This window comes from Myotis nattereri (genome assembly GCF_964212035.1).
Source record: "Myotis nattereri genome assembly, chromosome: 9".
Taxonomy (NCBI): domain Eukaryota; kingdom Metazoa; phylum Chordata; class Mammalia; order Chiroptera; family Vespertilionidae; genus Myotis; species Myotis nattereri.
The window spans coordinates 47,689,066-47,705,696 of record NC_138084.1 but is presented as its reverse complement, the minus strand read 5'-3'; the positions used below and the strand labels follow the sequence as shown (position 1 = coordinate 47,705,696).

At 46.9% G+C, this 16,631-nt stretch overlaps 1 protein-coding gene across 1 annotated transcript in view; it reads left to right on the top strand.

Moving 5' to 3' along the window:
• The window catches only part of LOC308525505 (teneurin-4-like), a gene marked incomplete at both ends in the record, with an annotated part of 200,062 nt that overhangs the window by 162,008 nt on the left and 21,423 nt on the right, over nucleotides 1-16,631 (top strand). Inside the window, one exon of the mRNA XM_081100313.1 lies at nucleotides 11,077-11,262. Within this exon, the coding sequence (XP_080956439.1) occupies nucleotides 11,077-11,262 (186 nt within the window). The remainder of the gene's footprint in view (nucleotides 1-11,076; nucleotides 11,263-16,631) is intronic.

Below are 16,631 nucleotides of genomic sequence, written 5' to 3'. Positions count from 1 at the left end.
ATGACAGAAAGACTGAGTGAGAGGCTTTATTGCCAGAGAAATTGTCTTACGTTCATGGATGGTAGAGAAAATTAGATCCAGCGTTGAGCATTCTCCCCTATTACAAGTGTCATTTGTGTAGCCGGAATTGTTCCCTCTCTGAGGCAGCATTAGCTTCTCAGCCCTGAAAGCACAGTACCGACATCCAATTAAACATCAAAAGGAAATGATCAGACTGGACTGTTTCTGTATACGTATGTTATGGGAGGGGAAACTCAGGGTTAGAATTTCACCCGAGGAATAACATCCACTGAGACTTGACATTTCCTGTACCCCTTCCCAGCAGCAAGTGCTAGCCTAAAATCAAAGTTCAGAATAATAAATATCTGAGAGATTGACACCGAGGCAGAGAAAGAAGAGGAGGTGCTGGGAGCAGGTGGAGACGAGCCCACACATTGTCTAGGAAGTCATGCAGAGATTTAAACACAATGAGATGGTCAGTTCCTAACATTTAATCAAAGGCTGGGAAATTGGGTCCAGACAGGAGGACTACGAAATACTGCCAGAGTTAAAGGTTGACAAACCAGGAGCTGTCAGCTTTCTAATTTAGTAGAATTCCCCCCCGACAGCCCTGGAACCTTTTCTATCACAACCGGAGCTCTTCAGTATGCAAATGTAAGCCCTCCTGAAATTGGGTTTCTGAATCAGATTTCTATTTGGATGCCCAAGCTGATATCTTACATGAAATCTCTGGTTGTCTTCCTGAATCGAACTGCTGGTATGATAACTTGTAATTTAAAAATAATAACTGTTCTTGGAATGGAAATTTTACAAAGCTCCTTTATGTATGTGCTTCATGATTGATTCAAGCAACAAATCCATAAGTTTCTGACATTGCAGATGGTGTTATTCTCAGGAAACCAGGGTTCAGAGAGCTTGGGTGACTTGCCCAAAACCACTCTGGGGAAACAAGATTCCAGTCCAGCCTTCCTGGGCTTCAGAGCCCATGCTCACCCCCTGCATAACTCTGCCGTTAGCTCTTGCCAAGGTTTATGCTGATACTGTCGATGAATCCGGTATCAGATTTCTAAAGGGCCACTTTATAAATTTGGTACGACTTCCAGGAACCAGGTGAGTTGGATCACGACCAACAGTGTAGTGGACACTACCACCAGGGTACAAGGGAAAGAGCAGTTGCTTTCTGGGGTGATCCGGTGGCTTCTTGGAGGAAGGGGGATTGATGGTGGGTCATGGAGGTTGGATCTGAGTTGGCAGAGGTGGAAAGAGGAGGCAAGCCCCTTGCAGCAGCCCCCTGGGGAAATAAAAAATCTGCAACAAAGATGAGACAGATCCTGGAATTTTCTAGGGTATTTGTGGCAGCAGTGAGAGGGGAAGAGGTGAGAGAAGTTGACAGGCCTCAGATCATGAAAGGCCTTGAAAGAGTTTAGGTTTGATCTGTCAGTGGGAGCCACTGGAAAATTTTAAGCAGAGATGCGGCACAGTAGGGTTTGGTTTTAGGAAGATTACTCTGATACTGGCATGCAGTTGGAGGTACCTGGAGGACATCCAGGTGGAGGTGTCCAGGAGAGAGTTAGATAGATGAGCACATGATGGGCCTTTCACAGGGGATATCATGGTTGGAGGTCTTTGGGAAGAACATTGAACATCAGCCTGTCTTTCACTTCACCCTTTTGGGTCCTTTCCGTGGGGTTTGGCTAGTGGTCCAGCCATGGCTGAACATACACATCCCAGTCACGTTCTTCAGCTTCTCTGCTCACCGGCCCTTGGCTAGCTTGTTATCCTTCAGCAAAGTCAGACCCTATTCGAAGGCCTCCTCCACGCGAGGCCTGAACACCTCTAGGCAGGACGCCCAGTGCCCTCCAATTAAGATGAACAGCCGTGGCTGCTACTGCTTCTGAGAGGGGTGCTTCAAAACGCTTGAAACGCTGGTCCTCGGGGAAGGAGGTGTGGAGACCGCTACGCACTGACACACCAAAATCCTCTCTGCTGCCTGGGTTGAAAGCTTCCCCAGCTCCTTGAGTGAGGTGAAAGGCCGCGCAGTTTCCAAGGCTCATTAACTGGCTGCCATCTCGATCCGATCCAGGGGATAGAGCCACGGCTTGGAGCAGCAACCGGGAGGGAAGTTGAAAAGCTCAGGAGAGTGGCTTGGTTTGGCCTCAGTGTCAAAAGGAGACTAATTACTGTGAGGAAGTCGGAGGCTCCTTCCTGTACCTTCCTCCCCTTCTGGCTTCTTCCTGAAACCGGCCCTGCGACTAAAAAAGCCATCTGCCCCTTTAGTGAGAGAGGGAGGGAGGGAGAGCAGGTGCTCTCTGCGAACCAATTTGTTCAAAACATAGGGATAGCTGGCCTGTGGGAGAGAAAGTTAACTTGTAATTAGTTGATGGTGTGCCGGGCATTTGTTCTCAGTTATGCATTGGAAGACTTGAGTTGCTTGAGGATAGGAATAATTTGATATAATTTCTGAATCCCCAGTCTAGGGGCATCTAACACACGGGTGTGCGATACGAGGATGGGCAAAAGTAGGTTTATAATTGTTCATATGGAAAAAGACATGCAGGTTATGATTATTGCAGGAGTGTCATAAACTCAGTGTTTTGCATACTCACAACTACAAGCCTATTTTTGCCCACCCTATCTATTTTTAAATCTATTTTTATCTATATTTAAGATTCTGGTAGATAGGTGCCCTGATCACCATTTTATAAATGACAAAAATAAAGAGTCGGAGGTGTGCCGTATTGTTTCCCATAGCTGGGGAGTAGCAGAGCAGGCTCTTATATCCAGCCAGCTTAAACCCAGGCCTCTGTCCTGTGCACAATCATAGAGCCTTGAGCGGTTCCATCAGGCACCTGCCTTGTACCACTGGAATCTGGCACTACGGGAATGCAGCAGATCTGTTTCCCGGGCAAGACACTGTGGAATGCGGAGTTTAACCTGAGGATGGCAGGGCTTGGAGGTAACACGAATAGCCCTGATAAAGAAAAGTCCACAGAAAGAGCCCTGGGAGCACAGGAAGTGAAACCCCTTCCACCTGGGGCACCAGAAAGAGGCCTCGAGGAAGAGGTGGCGTTGGAGTCAGAACTCAAAGCACATTTAGAGTTGAGCATGGGGTAGAGGGTAACCCAGACCGTGGAGGCACAGAGGAGGAACCAACGAGTGTGGTGAGCGCCCCACCCCCACCCCCTTTTAGCCATTTGTCTAGCGGGGCCCTTTACTAATACATGCCCTTCTCCTAAGGCAGCCATCAGTTTCTTACTCAGGTACTGATATGCGTGTCAATGTGCAGCAAAGGGCAAGGCATTCCTCTCTCGGTGCCCTCGCGTTCCTGTCTGTAGAATCCAGAGCATCTCTGAGGTGCCTTCTCTTGCTGTGACCACAAAACCAGCTCCAAATTGTCCTCCTATTTTTGTCTCTTACCCCTAAACCTGCCTAAAGGAGATCCCCTGGCTAGGACCAGGCCACCTCCTGCCTAACGTCAGCTCGCTCCTGGCTCCCCCTCCTTCTCCTTCCTTCTCTCCTGTTCCCAGGGTCCTTCACCTCCAGCTCGTTTCCTTCAACATTCACAGCTCCCTCATCTCTGTGCCTTTCTCCTACATCCACCTTGCAAAACCCAGGACCATCCCAACCACTCACCATCTCTGATCTTAGAGCTGGGCTTCTGAGCGCCGGAGCCAAGTCACATCCTGCTCCTGATCTTTAGCGTCTCCTGGGCCCTCCCAGCTGCAGTCCTCTTGCATTTTGTGAGTTATTTCTCTTATTCCCAAGGGGCTCTTTCAAAATTCCACATCTGTTCATCTGCATCCTGCTCAGCAGAGAGTTCTACCTCCCTGAGAACATCAAAGCATTAGTTATGCGCTTTTCCATTATCCCAGCCCGTCCCTTACACGGGTCTCTGCCTACCTACCTCTCACCAGAGGATGAGGTGCCCACCACGCCTGCCCCTCTTTATGCTCCAGACCCAGTCCTCCAGCTATGCAGAGGAACCTCAGTTGTTGACATCACCCCCTTGCTCTTCCCAGTATCTTCAATCCCTCCCTCCCCCTGGACCTTTCAGCACATAACTGTGATATGGTTGCCACACAGTGAGTGTTTGTTCTGTGGAAGAGTGTACAATACCAGGCACATTACATGGTGTTCGTTTAAGCCTCACATGAACCTGTGATGTTGGTGTCTCTATCTTACTTTGCAGAAGAGAAAGCTGAGGCACAGAAAGATGAAGTCCCTTGCCCAAATCACACAGTTAGTGGGATGGTTGGATGACATGATGGATGGCTGGGTTAATGGATGGATGGAGGATGAACAGACAAATAAACAAAAGGAAAAGTACTTAATATGAAGAACATTGGGTCAGGGTGAGGAAGGAGACTCAGACTTTTATTTCAGAGATCCTATAGTTTAGCTGGGATGATGATCTAATACATAATTAACCGTCAGGGAGATATGTCATATTACATCTGAGATTTTGCCTAAACCTGGTCCCACAATTTACAGACCAAATAGCTGTGTTAATCCTAGTGACCTTTCATTCTAGCTAAGTATCTTTGAGCAAGTCCCTTAATCTCTTCAAGCTGTTTTTCCTCAACTACAATATGGGAGTGAAAATACCACTGCAGACTGTTGGGAAGATTGAATGAGATAACACTTGTACGCCACCAACAATGGTCCTACATTTCCTCCCTTTTTTGCCTCCAAAGCTGTGCCGTGTGGCTTGGACTTAAAATGTACCAGGATTTCAGAGAAATTCCCCAAGCTGTGCACTAACTCCGATGGGTGAGTGATGAAACAACACCCTAGTGGGAATCATTTTAAATTATTTAACCCTCTATTAAAATGTCTTAAGCCTTAAGATGTAAGGTCACTCTAAGAACCTCAGAGCCTAAGAAAAATGGAACAGTTTTCGCTGCCATCCTTTTTTGTGCTAAGCACAGGCTTATTAAAGGGCTTCCCGGGAGGTCTCCCTGGGCCAAGCCTCTATTTATATACATCCCTGGAATTTTAAAAATAGCTGCACCTGGATCTGTTCCCCGCTCAGCAGGAAAGTGCACAGATCCTTGGGTGAGGTCCCCTCCACCCCCCACTCATGTCAATTTTGAGCATCTTTGCAGAGAAGAAATTTTATGGGAAAATTATCTATCAGTCTCTCCCTTTAGGGGAAAGGCACGGCTTCCCCTACCAGCTATTTTAATGAACAGGATTGTAAAGTAAGTCAGGACAAATTAAACCATAGCCCCAAGATAGGGCCTTCATCCAGGCTCTTATGAAATCAACATTTAATGAGAGGAGCCTGGGGCACAATTAACCAATAGCTAAAACTTCTACCTTCCCCTACCCTTTTCACCTCTTCCTCATGTATCCACCTCCGTTACAGAAAGAGAATAGTAGTGACACAGACATTGGCATGAAGGGTGATGTGTGTGTGGGTGTAAGGACTGAGACACTTAAAACTTACAGCAATTTTGGTTGAATACTGGAGAAATGAGTTTCTTTTTTTTTTTTTTAATCCTCACCTGAGGATATTTTTCCGATTGATTTTTAGATAACGCGGTAGGTGAGAGAGAGAAAGACATTAATGTGGGAGAGACACATCGATTGTTTACCTTCTGTACACCCTCCGACTGGGGCCAGGGATAGAGCCTGCAACCCAGGTACATGCCCTTGACCAGAATCGAACGCGGGATCCTTCAGTCCTCCAGCCGACGCTCTACCCACTGAGCAAACCCGGATAGGACAGAGAAGATGAGTTTCTAAGAAGGTTAGGCACAAAGGAGACTGAGCCCGTGTGCATATGTTTAACCAAATAAATTTTGCACAGTATGGCACTGAGCTAGAGTTGAGCCAACTGACATAACACCTCTTCCATGGAGCTTTTAAAATTCATCTGTTCTCTCAACAAATATTTGTTGAAAGCTCATGCTGTGCCAGGCCTGGTGCCTGCTGTCAGGGAACCATGATGAATAAAAGCTAGAGCCTGCCATCAGGTGGGCTTTAGAGAGATGGATGTGGACAGGTGAGGCAGGGCATAGGTGGGATGGGAAGGGGCGTGTCTAGGAAAAGGCCTGAGGTGTCATTGGGCCTAACCTGGTTCACCTCCAAGGACCTATACAGCGCAGTCAAGAACTTTATAGGCGTAGAATTTAGAACAGTGGGGAATTTTCACCTGTTTTCAAGAGGATGCCTAGGCTACAAATATAAATAGCTTCTAACTGGGTTTTGAAGGTCTTGGCTGATGGTACCAGAGAAAGGGCTTAATATCCAAATTTTGAGGCTATTACTAGAAAAGCAAATATTTTCCTCTTCAGGAAGATGCTACTCTGCCAGGTGACTAGGAGTTGTGCTGATACAGGACATCTTAGGTCCCCATCAGTCAATCATGTACATAGCATAGTTGACATAGAGCTTTTCACATATACTTCTTTCAATTATCCCTCCTCACCCTGTAGGGGACCATTATTACCCTCCCCATTCTGGTGGTGAAGAAGTATGGCTCAGAGAGATTAAGTCATTCTCTCAAGGACTCCACAGGGACCCAAGGAAATTGGGGGGTCAGAATCTGAACCAAAGTCTATCCTATGAATTGTGTACTGCATGGAACTTCAGAAGAGTCCTCCAGCTCTGACCCTCCAGCATTTAGTAAGAAAGCCCTGATGTTAATCACATGAAAGTCTGTCAGCATTTATCAAATGCTCACCTGTACTGCGTGTGTTGCATAAACAAGAATTCACAACTGATCTTCTGACTTCAGTCTGGTATACTTGCCACTCCACCTCATTTCCTTTTTTATAAGACTGTATGGGCACAGTTGATCACACATGGCGCTAGGCTAGCAGCTTCCCTTCCATTCATGTTGAGGTTTAATTGATTGAGCGTATGTCTGCCTGCCATGCTAGATGTCAGCTTCTTGAGGTCAGGAAAGAACCCTGTCATAGTCACCACTGGCTCTCCAGCGCCGCTAGAGTGAGAAATTACGAAATTAAACAAATGAGCGTAATTCCTACACCAGCTCTCTGCAGAATGGGTGTCATCCCTGCTTTACATTTGAGGAGACTTGAGACCTAGAGACCAGCCGTGACCCAGATTTCACAAAGTCTCACTTATGTCACGTAAAGGGCTTATGAGCTGTCAAAGCCCATTCTTTAGCATCATACTGTTAGGTTTTCACCACCACTCTGCGAAGTTCTGTTTGCTTTAATGTCAAAGCAGAATCTAGAAGGAAAAATAAAGGAGTTCCTTTTATTTCAAGTACAAAAGTATATATATATATATATATATATATATATATATATATATATATACACACACGCACACTAGTATATATAAATACAATAACAACAGTGCCTATGGCTTGAGGACAAATGATAAAGTAGCATCTCAGGGTTCTGAGATGTCAGTGGATCCATCTGCTCAGGCAGAAGAGAACCTGGACACTGACAGGTTGTGTGACTGTCAGCACCCCATAAACATCAGGGTCCCCCTGTTCAGGCCCCTTCCATTAAAATGTGTAAGAGCTCACAACCCAACATGTAAAGGGCGGATGAAGGGGTGCCCGGCCACCAGGCAACTGGCGCTCCAGGCCAGGAGAGCTCATCTAGAGGAACTGGCGAGGAAATGGGGCGTTTGGATGGACAGCTCCACGATCTCTGGATGAGAACTGTGGAGGATCTCATTTCACTTCACATCTATCCAGGATCTGATTTGTCACAAAGGATAAACAACAGAGCCAGAAAATGGGGAGATGTGCTTGAAGAACCAAGTTCCCCTCAAAGGAAAAGCTGCCCCTTTGCCTCTCCGTTCCCTTATCTGGAAAATTCCTGTCTTGCAGCATTGCTCTGAGGATTGTCCAGTGAGGAAGAAGGACCAGAAGACCACCTGACCTTGTAGAATTCCCTTGCATTGTCTGGGTCTCAGTAGCATCACCTCTAGGAAAGATAGCAGCATTGTTTAACAGTTCAATGAGACATGGTACATGAAGGGTGCTTTGCAAACTGTAAAACCTGAATAAGCGTTCATTATTAAACCAAGAACAGCTTTCCCACACATTCCTCATTTGATCTAACACCAGCCCTGTGAGATGGGTGAAGTGGGAATTATTATTCCCGTTTTACAGAAATAGAAAGCAAGGCTCAGTGAATTCCATAACTTTCAACTTGCAGATTACCCAGCCAACAAGTGGCAAAGCCAAGGGTAGACCCCAAATTTGTCTGATCCTAAGATTCCTGGTTTTCCTTCATTGCACATAAGCAAAAAGGTGCAGAAGTGAGTAACGGCTGCAGATTAGGTGGTTAGTCTTGGAATGCCAGTATCAGCCTGTGTTTTGTCTGGACTATGATTCCTGGAGGGAGGGGATCATATCTTATTGACCCGTGGATTCCTGGCATCAGGCAAGTCTCTGGCACATAGTGGGCATGCATGGAATATTATTGGAGGAATAATGAATCAGTATGAATTTATCGATACCTGCTATGTATTAGGAACTCTGTACCCTCTGAACTGGGTGCTTTCATCATCCCCATTTTACAGAGGAAGACACTGAAGCTCAGGGCCAGTGGATAGGCTGCCTACGGTTGAATAACTGGCAGAATTAATATTTGGAGGCACATCTGATTCCAAGTCACTAGCTTTTCATCCCACTGCTTCCAGCCTGCTTAATAAGGGATTGAACTACCTATTGGCTAAGACCTGAAGTCAAGTTGGGGAGAGAGCCTGCCTCCTCGGCTCTCCACCCCCATCAACTCTGCACGCCCTGCTGCCTGAAGCACCCAGGCAGTGGCCCCACCTCGCTGCCACAATAAACTGCCACCTGAAATAGTGCTGAGTATAGCCAAACAGATGCCAAGCCAATCTTCCCTCTTGGCTTCCCTGAAAGCTCTAGCCCTGAGTGCAGGCTCTGCCTCCAGAGTCAGCAGGGGCCAGGGCCCTAGGAGCGAGGTGCAGAAGGGATGGGAACTGCAGAAACAGGACTCAGGGAGGCCTGGGGCCTGCAGAGTGTCATTGTGGTCTGTGTGCAAAGAAGGGAAAGAAGCTTGAAGGGCATTCTGAGAAAGGCCCATTCCAGGAGGACTGTTTGGTGGAATGACACTGCTACCCCCCTCCCCTCACTTGGCAAGTTTCCCTCAGAGCAACTCACTAGAGATAAGCAGATAAATAGTCCTGGACTGATTTCCACCAGGCTGAGTAGGGTGTTTGTGATCTGTTTTACAGTCTCAGGCACCTATAGCCCCAGGCAAACACAGATTAATCCATTAGCCAACAACCTTAATTAAGGGTCAGTTCTGTGCCAAGATTTGTGTTGGGTATCAGGCCTAGACCTGATTAGAAGAATTCAATCCAGACTCGGGCGTCCCTAGTCTGATACTGAGACAGACACAGAAACAGCAAACCACTCCACCATGTAGAGTGGGAAGGCCAGGAGCAATAGAGCAACCACAGAATGAATCGAAGGCGATTCCTCTCAGCAGGAGGGACACTTGAGCTGAGCCTCGGGGTAGATGATGCTCTGTAACATGGAGGGTACTTATGATGTAGACATAAAGTTCCCTTAGAGCCGGAAGGAATAATGCCATCAGGTCCCCTCTGCAGTAGATGAGGAAACTGACACCTAGGGAGGGGAAGTGACCTCCCCAAGGTCACATAGCAGATTAGTGGCTGAGCAGGCACAGATATTGCAAACCTGATCCTTGGACTCCTAGTCTAAAACTCACTGTCCCGAGAAACATTTCTTGAGTTTGTGGCCTTTGCCATTTGCCAAGCCCTTTCTGTCATCCATTTTACTGCATGCTCATCACAGCCCTGAGGGTCAGCACAGGGGCTATGAGGCAGCATCAGTACTGCCCACACTCCGCACATCAGAGACGTCAAGGAACCTGGCCAAGGTCACACAGCTCAGAAGCTCCTGAGTCTGGCTCTATGTCAGGGCTCTTGCACCCATTTTACAGCAGCCTCTCTACTCCCTTCTCAGGCAGTGTGCTTGGCAAGGTGTCTGGCGTGGGAACTCACTATAAATGGTAACTCACTGTGTTATTTTTTAATTCTTGAACATTTTAGCCATTGCCTTATAGACTCATAAGAAGGACTGAGCCTCTAGGACCTCATTTCTTTTTTTTCTCAAAAATAGCTAGACGATTAGTAGCTTAGAAGGGAGTAGTAATGGGCAAATGCAATTTGGTACAGGTGCCAATTAACTTAATTTAAAAGAAACTAAAGGTGTTGGGATTTTCATTTGAAGATGGTTGGGCCACGAGGCACAGAATCGAGTCAGGGTCTCCCTCTAGAGCCCTGGCGGGGGCATCACGGCCATGGTTAGTCAGCCCGGTCCCTAAACAGCAGTTGTGTTTGGGAGCCTCCACAGCCTCTGCCTGGATGATCATGAAGCTGCGCTGACCCCAGGCCCCAGGGGCTTGTGAATCAGATCATGTACGTGTTGGTGAAGGGCCAGACAACTCCCACTGTGGAGTGCCCCCGCCCCCCTATCTGATTGCTTTGGATCAGAGAGGCCATTTAGATGGTGCTTGGAATTGCAGTGGCAAAGGACTGAACATACACCCGGCAAAAGCACAAACCAGCCACCTCCTAGAGTACATGAGGCCCAGGGTCCAGCCTTCCTTTCACCCCTCGTCAATCAGAGTCAAGGTTGGACCAAAACGCAGGCCCCAGAACACGCCCACTAGCCCTTCTCTGGCGATCGCAGACTCATCCTCACTGTTTTCACACATAACCAGTGTTTAATTAAATTTGACTTTTCCTCCCATCTGTTCAGCGGGACAGTCCCCTTTGGAAGTGGCAAGCACAGACCTGGGGACAGGTTGGCAATAGGGGAAGCAAACAGAGCAGAGCCCTTCCATCCATCCTATTTTTCGAAGAATGGGTTTGGGACAGGTTTCTGCCCGGAGAATTGTTCTTGTCCAAGGGTCATTGTCCACGGAGATTAGCTTCCCCAGCCCCTGGAATCCCAACTGCTCCCAGAAGCCAAGGAAGGTAGCCAAGTGTGACTCTTGTTCCCAGCAACAACTTGCTCAGTATTTTTTTTTTCTTTCTCCTCTCTCTCCTGCTTCTCCTGGCCCCTCCCCTTCCTCCCCACAGAAATCTGTGCTGCCGACTGCGGGGGCCACGGCGTGTGTGTGGGGGGCACCTGCCGCTGTGAGGAAGGCTGGATGGGGGCGGCCTGCGACCAGCGGGCCTGCCACCCGCGCTGTGCAGAGCATGGGACCTGCCGCGACGGCAAGTGTGAATGCAGCCCCGGCTGGAATGGCGAGCACTGCACCATCGGTAAGATGGGCCTGCGGGTCCGGGGTGGCTTCTCTGACCTGCACGGTGCCTTTGTCTGTCGGGTACTTCAGGGCCAGGACTGACCCCACTACATGTGGGAACTGGGCAAAAAGTCCTTTCATCTGGTGACATTATGGTTGGCATTTCCTAGACATCAATTGGACTAAAACTCATCACTGGACACTAACCTCCCTTCCTCCCCAATCTGCATTTCCCAGATTCCAGCTGGTTAGCATGCCTTGCTAATTAGCCCTTCCCAGGCCAATTGCAGTGTAGCTCTGCGTTAAGGAACCTGGGTTCAAGAATGAGGCAGAGGAGTCTCCCTTAGCAGCTGTGAGCAAGTCCCAGTGCCTCTCTGAGAGCTTCAGTTTCCTCACCTATAAAATGGGAATGATAATGCATGTAAAGAGCTTAGAACAGGCTGGCACATAGTATAACACTCGATAAATATAGCCATTATTATCAAATTCACTCTCTGGTTGGGAGGCGCTGGGCTTAGCTCTGAGCCCTTCACACCCACTGGCCTCCTAGTCCTGAGCAACCAAAGATTCCCGGAATCCTGAGGAAAGCTTCCCACAGGCCACATCTGCATCCCATTAGCCTAGGACCCCTCCTCCCCTGTCCTGGGCTTCCGTCCTGTCTGCGTTTGTCTCCTTTCTCCTCCCTGGGGGGCTCCTCGGCACCAGGGCCCCTGCTAAAGCAGCTCTGTTGGCAGCTTTCAAAACAAGCCGATCACTCCCTTCCCTTCTTTCTGCCTTTCCCGCTGCTTTTGTTGATTTTAAACACAGCCAGACATTTTGCTTGGTTTATTATCTGGAATGAACACTCACCAAAAGCTCTTTATTGAATCAACTGGTCTGTGGATGTGTGTTTTAACTTCTTGCATTTTTTTTAAAGGCGGGTTGGATCAGATGGTGCGCACATGCTTCCAAAGGCAGGATTCTGGGTGCCTCTCCCGCTCTGAGGGTCACCTCTTGAGTCTTATAGCAACTGGGAGACAACCCCCAAAGCTTTGGGGGGGACAAAGGAATTCTAAGCAAATGGAGCTGCCTCTTATCTCATGGTGTTTTTTTTGTGTGTGTATTTTTTTTAGGCCCCATTCCTTTTGTTTTATAGCCTGAAATCCATGCATAGTCACCATCCTTGCCCTCACAATATCACTCTTTATAAGTGGCTGTAGAATACCTTCTACTTAATACATTGATAATAATGGCTCCTAATTTTGAATACTTTTATTGTGCCAAGTGCTGTGCTAAAGGCTTTCACTGCATTATTTCGTATTCCTAGCAGTCACCCTGTAAAGCACACACGTTATTCCCTCCTCTGCAGAGACATCCAGCCCGTAGCCTTCCCAGAGGCCATGTCTTCCTATTAGGATTAGCTCAGAGTTCCACACCTAACTCACCAGCCCACACTCTTTTCAGCCACATAGAGCCCATGGCAGCCCTCCCTGCTTTTCCATAGCATTCATCTTTCTGTGACTTCTGGGTGGCTTCTTGTGTCAGTGTCATCTTACCTTGTGATGGACCTGAACCCCCGGTAAAGAGAAGGGGCTCAAGTTCCTGGCGGGCCCTCTTCCTTCACCTCTGCTTCCCCTTTCCTGCATGTCTGAGGACAGCTGACCTTTCAGCCTCCCCAGCCCACAAGGGGCCCAGCCCTATTAAAACTAAAATCAGAGCTCAGAGGGAGGACATTTCTGTTTTCCTGGCTTGCTCACAGTCTTCAACCCGGCTTCCCAAGTTCCAAAAAGTTATGGATGTCAGACTTTTATAAGATAAAACATCAAATTTGAGTCAGATGATGAGGGACTTAGGGACATTCTCTCCAGCGCAGTCACGGATGACGCATGACCTGCTTGTGGGCAGGCTGGGCTACATGTAGTGTCTCATCTCATGGCTGCTCATCAGCCGGACCTAAAGAATGTCCCTTTTGTTTTGCTGCCAAGAAGTCAAACCACCCCCTCCCACCTCCGCTGCCCACCCTATGGTGAGTCTTTAAGAGCAGATCCCTCCTCGGGATTTCGGATGCATCTTCCCCTCCAGATAAGACATCTATCAAGGTGAATGTGCATGATTTGAGAGGGAGGTTGACGGTCATAAATACCAGAAAAATGTCACAGGACATTGAAGCAGTAATGGGCTAGTCATAGTGGCTCAGATGAAAGGACGCTGGCTGGGAATTCCATTACCTTTCATTGTGTGGTGAGCATTTTCCGTCCCTGTCTCATCTCCCCGCATGGCAACTCGCCCCCCTGGGTCTCTGCCTGTGGCCAGCTGCATCCCTGCCAAGCGAAGGAGCACCTCAGTGCTGAAGGAAGGCTTTGTAGCCTTGGGGACAAGAGGGCAGGGCCAGGCCATGCAAAGGAGGGAAACAATGGCGGTGCCTTTTTTTTAAAATGGAAATAAGAAGGAGAAAGTCCTTTTTAAACTTGGATGGTAACAAGAAGCACTTTCTTATATTTCCAGGGAACTTCTGCTCCCTGTGAGGATCATTTAGGAAAAAGAAAAAAATGCTGATGTGAGAAGTCAGAAATTCAAGTGTTACATTTTCTTTTGTTACCAGATTCTTATACAGCAGGTCATTCTACCCTCGCTAGCTCTGATGCTAGAGTATATTTATGCCGCATGCCAGGGAGAGAGCCAGGATCCACAACACTGACTCGGAGATTTCCACGCAGTGAAGGCAGAAGCGAGGAGGGCCTGTTTATTCACACTGCCACCCTCTCTAAACAGAAAAGCGGGACCTGATTGCTTTCAACAGCTGGCGCAGACGAATAAGCCAGGTCTGCGCTCCTCATGGCCAAGTCCTCAGCATCAGGACCTTTTACCCAGTGACATTACCCAGAGCAGATTACTAACCTTGGAATTGAATAGCTCCTTTGGTGGTTTTGCTCCATCTTTTAGCATAGAGGTTGGTTTTTGGAATAAAAGGGAATTTGACAGTGATATCCTCTTTATCAGGCAGTTGTGGGGGTTTTTAGTTAAAAAGCAAGAATATGTCACATTGAATTCTAATTCCTTAAGAATTATCTGTCTCTTTGCATCTTCAAGAAAGGTCAGACAGACCACAGGGTGAGTGGGGGCTTCTGTTTCCCCCTCTGTGAATCACAGAATGGGGTGGCGGAGGCCTCCTGGTGTCCACAGCACGGCACACCCATCAGTCAGCCTGAATCTGAGCTACCTGCTTCTGAAAATATCCAACAGATAAAAAGGGATTTCCTATTTTTGCTCTCACTCGTCACTAATGCTCCCACTTGTACGTATCAGGGATTTTCAACCTTTTTCATCTCATGGCACACATAAACTAATCACTAAAATTCTGCAGCACACCAAAAAATATATTTTTTGCCGATCTGACCAAAAAAAAAAAAAAAAGGTATAATTCTGATCCATTCACACTGGACAGCTATTGTGTTGGCTGTTGTCGTTTTTGTTTTGTTTTGATTTGACAATCTAGGGAAGTCAGTGCTCCTAACTAAAATAGTAAAGAATTGCTTGTTTTAAAAATTCTTGTGGCCCACTGGTTCAAAATCGCTGGCGTATATGGAACCCAGTTTTCCTAGTCCAGAATTAAGGTAAGATGGATTGAATTCTATCTATTTTTCAAGTATATGGTCAACACACAGTCACCAGAAGCATGTTTTGGGATATCTTTTCCAGAAATTTTATGGCTCTCTTAAGTCTAGGGCTTGACCTCCAATTTTTTTAGAGAAAGCTGCAAATCACAGTTAAATTTAAGAAGGTGTTCATTTTTTTTCTATTTCTTTGAAAGCACTGCTCACATTTAGGATCACTTCTCTGATTGTTATTTTATTCACTTCAGTGCCCCTGTCTATAAAGACTCAAAACACATGTGGGAAATGCCAGCTTCTGATTACATTGGTGAAATTCCAACCTTGACCCCAAAGCGGTGATTATTCAAGATGCCAGATATACAGAATTATTTACTAGGCTTCAGGAGAGCTGTCCAATCACATAAGTCTTGATTCTTAAACAAATCCTCCTCTGGGAGTAAAGATCAAAATAATACTCTGATGATGCAATTGCTACAGTGAGCAAAGCCAGATGAAGAGAAATTATAAAGAAAGGCCACAAAACCTTCTGGAGCTCTTTGTCCACTTTCAAATGGTAGCTCTCGGAGTGGGGTTTTGTTTTTTTCTTTGTTGTGTAATTGGAGAATCCTCAACGAAAAAGTCTCAAGTCGCTCACGAGGCCTGGGCACCTGTGTGATGGCCCCATGCATATCCCTCCTCAAAAGCATTCTCTCACAACATGGCCTGCGACCTGACAGGACAGATGCTAACAAGGATAAAGAGAAAATGGACAGGGATTTACTCCAAGCTATGGGAGCAGTTGATGGTTCTGGGAGATTTTAGCCCACATGTGGTAGGGGTGGGAAATGAGGAAAGTTAGTGGGCCCTGTGAGTTCCCGTCAGGATGATGCCATTGGCCACTTACTCAAGACCATCCAAACAGAGAAGGGTATTAATGTATCCAACATCTTAACACGAACATGACTTTGATGGTTTGCCATTCGTCTGAAAGAAATTTAGGTGATTATAGCCACCCCAGGCATCGCCTGCTATAATGAGCCTTGTTTAATCTGGCCTAATGTGTTCTTATGATACAATGATTTAAGCCATCTGAGGCTCCTGGGGAAGAAGAGTGAAAAGCCTCTGGCCATGTTCTCCATAACCTCGGATTGGGGGCCCCCGAAGCTTCTTGAAATTATCCTCAGAGAAACTTTTGTTGGTACAGGCAAGTCAAGGAGAGAAGTTTTCATGTTGGAGGTCATAGAGATGCTAAAAAGGTCCACGACCTCCCAGATCAACCTCATGCCAAAGCTCAGAGTCTGTGTCATAAACAGCTGTGTGCCACCACGGTCCTCTTGCATAGTGATGGGAATGTAAGAGCACAAGAAACATGTGTGCAGTGTTGAAAAAAATAAGCATGGCCCAAGAGGAAAAATGACTCTACTGCCATCATCTCTATCCTGAAGTTCTGAGGAGAAAGATGAATAAATTTTGTGAAGTCTGAATCCACCGTTTATAATGCAAACTTAAGGAAGTTTTGCCATCTTTACGTAAAGTTAAGATTTAAAAATCATGATGAATTTTTAAGTGACCATCACTTATGGCCATGTGTGCCAAGATTATCAAGCAATGAAAGCAATAATAGTATGGGCTTCTGCCTAAATTGTATTGGACTTCAGAGACGTGGTTATCATTTATACTTTCAAGAGCCAGAGACAAAGAAGCTCTAATTCATTCCCAGGAAACTGCTGGACTTAGTATGGACTGGCTGTTATCAGCTTTTGGATTCACAGTGTGGCTTGAAGTCACTGTGCAAAGTGGCCTCTTGATTTGTGGA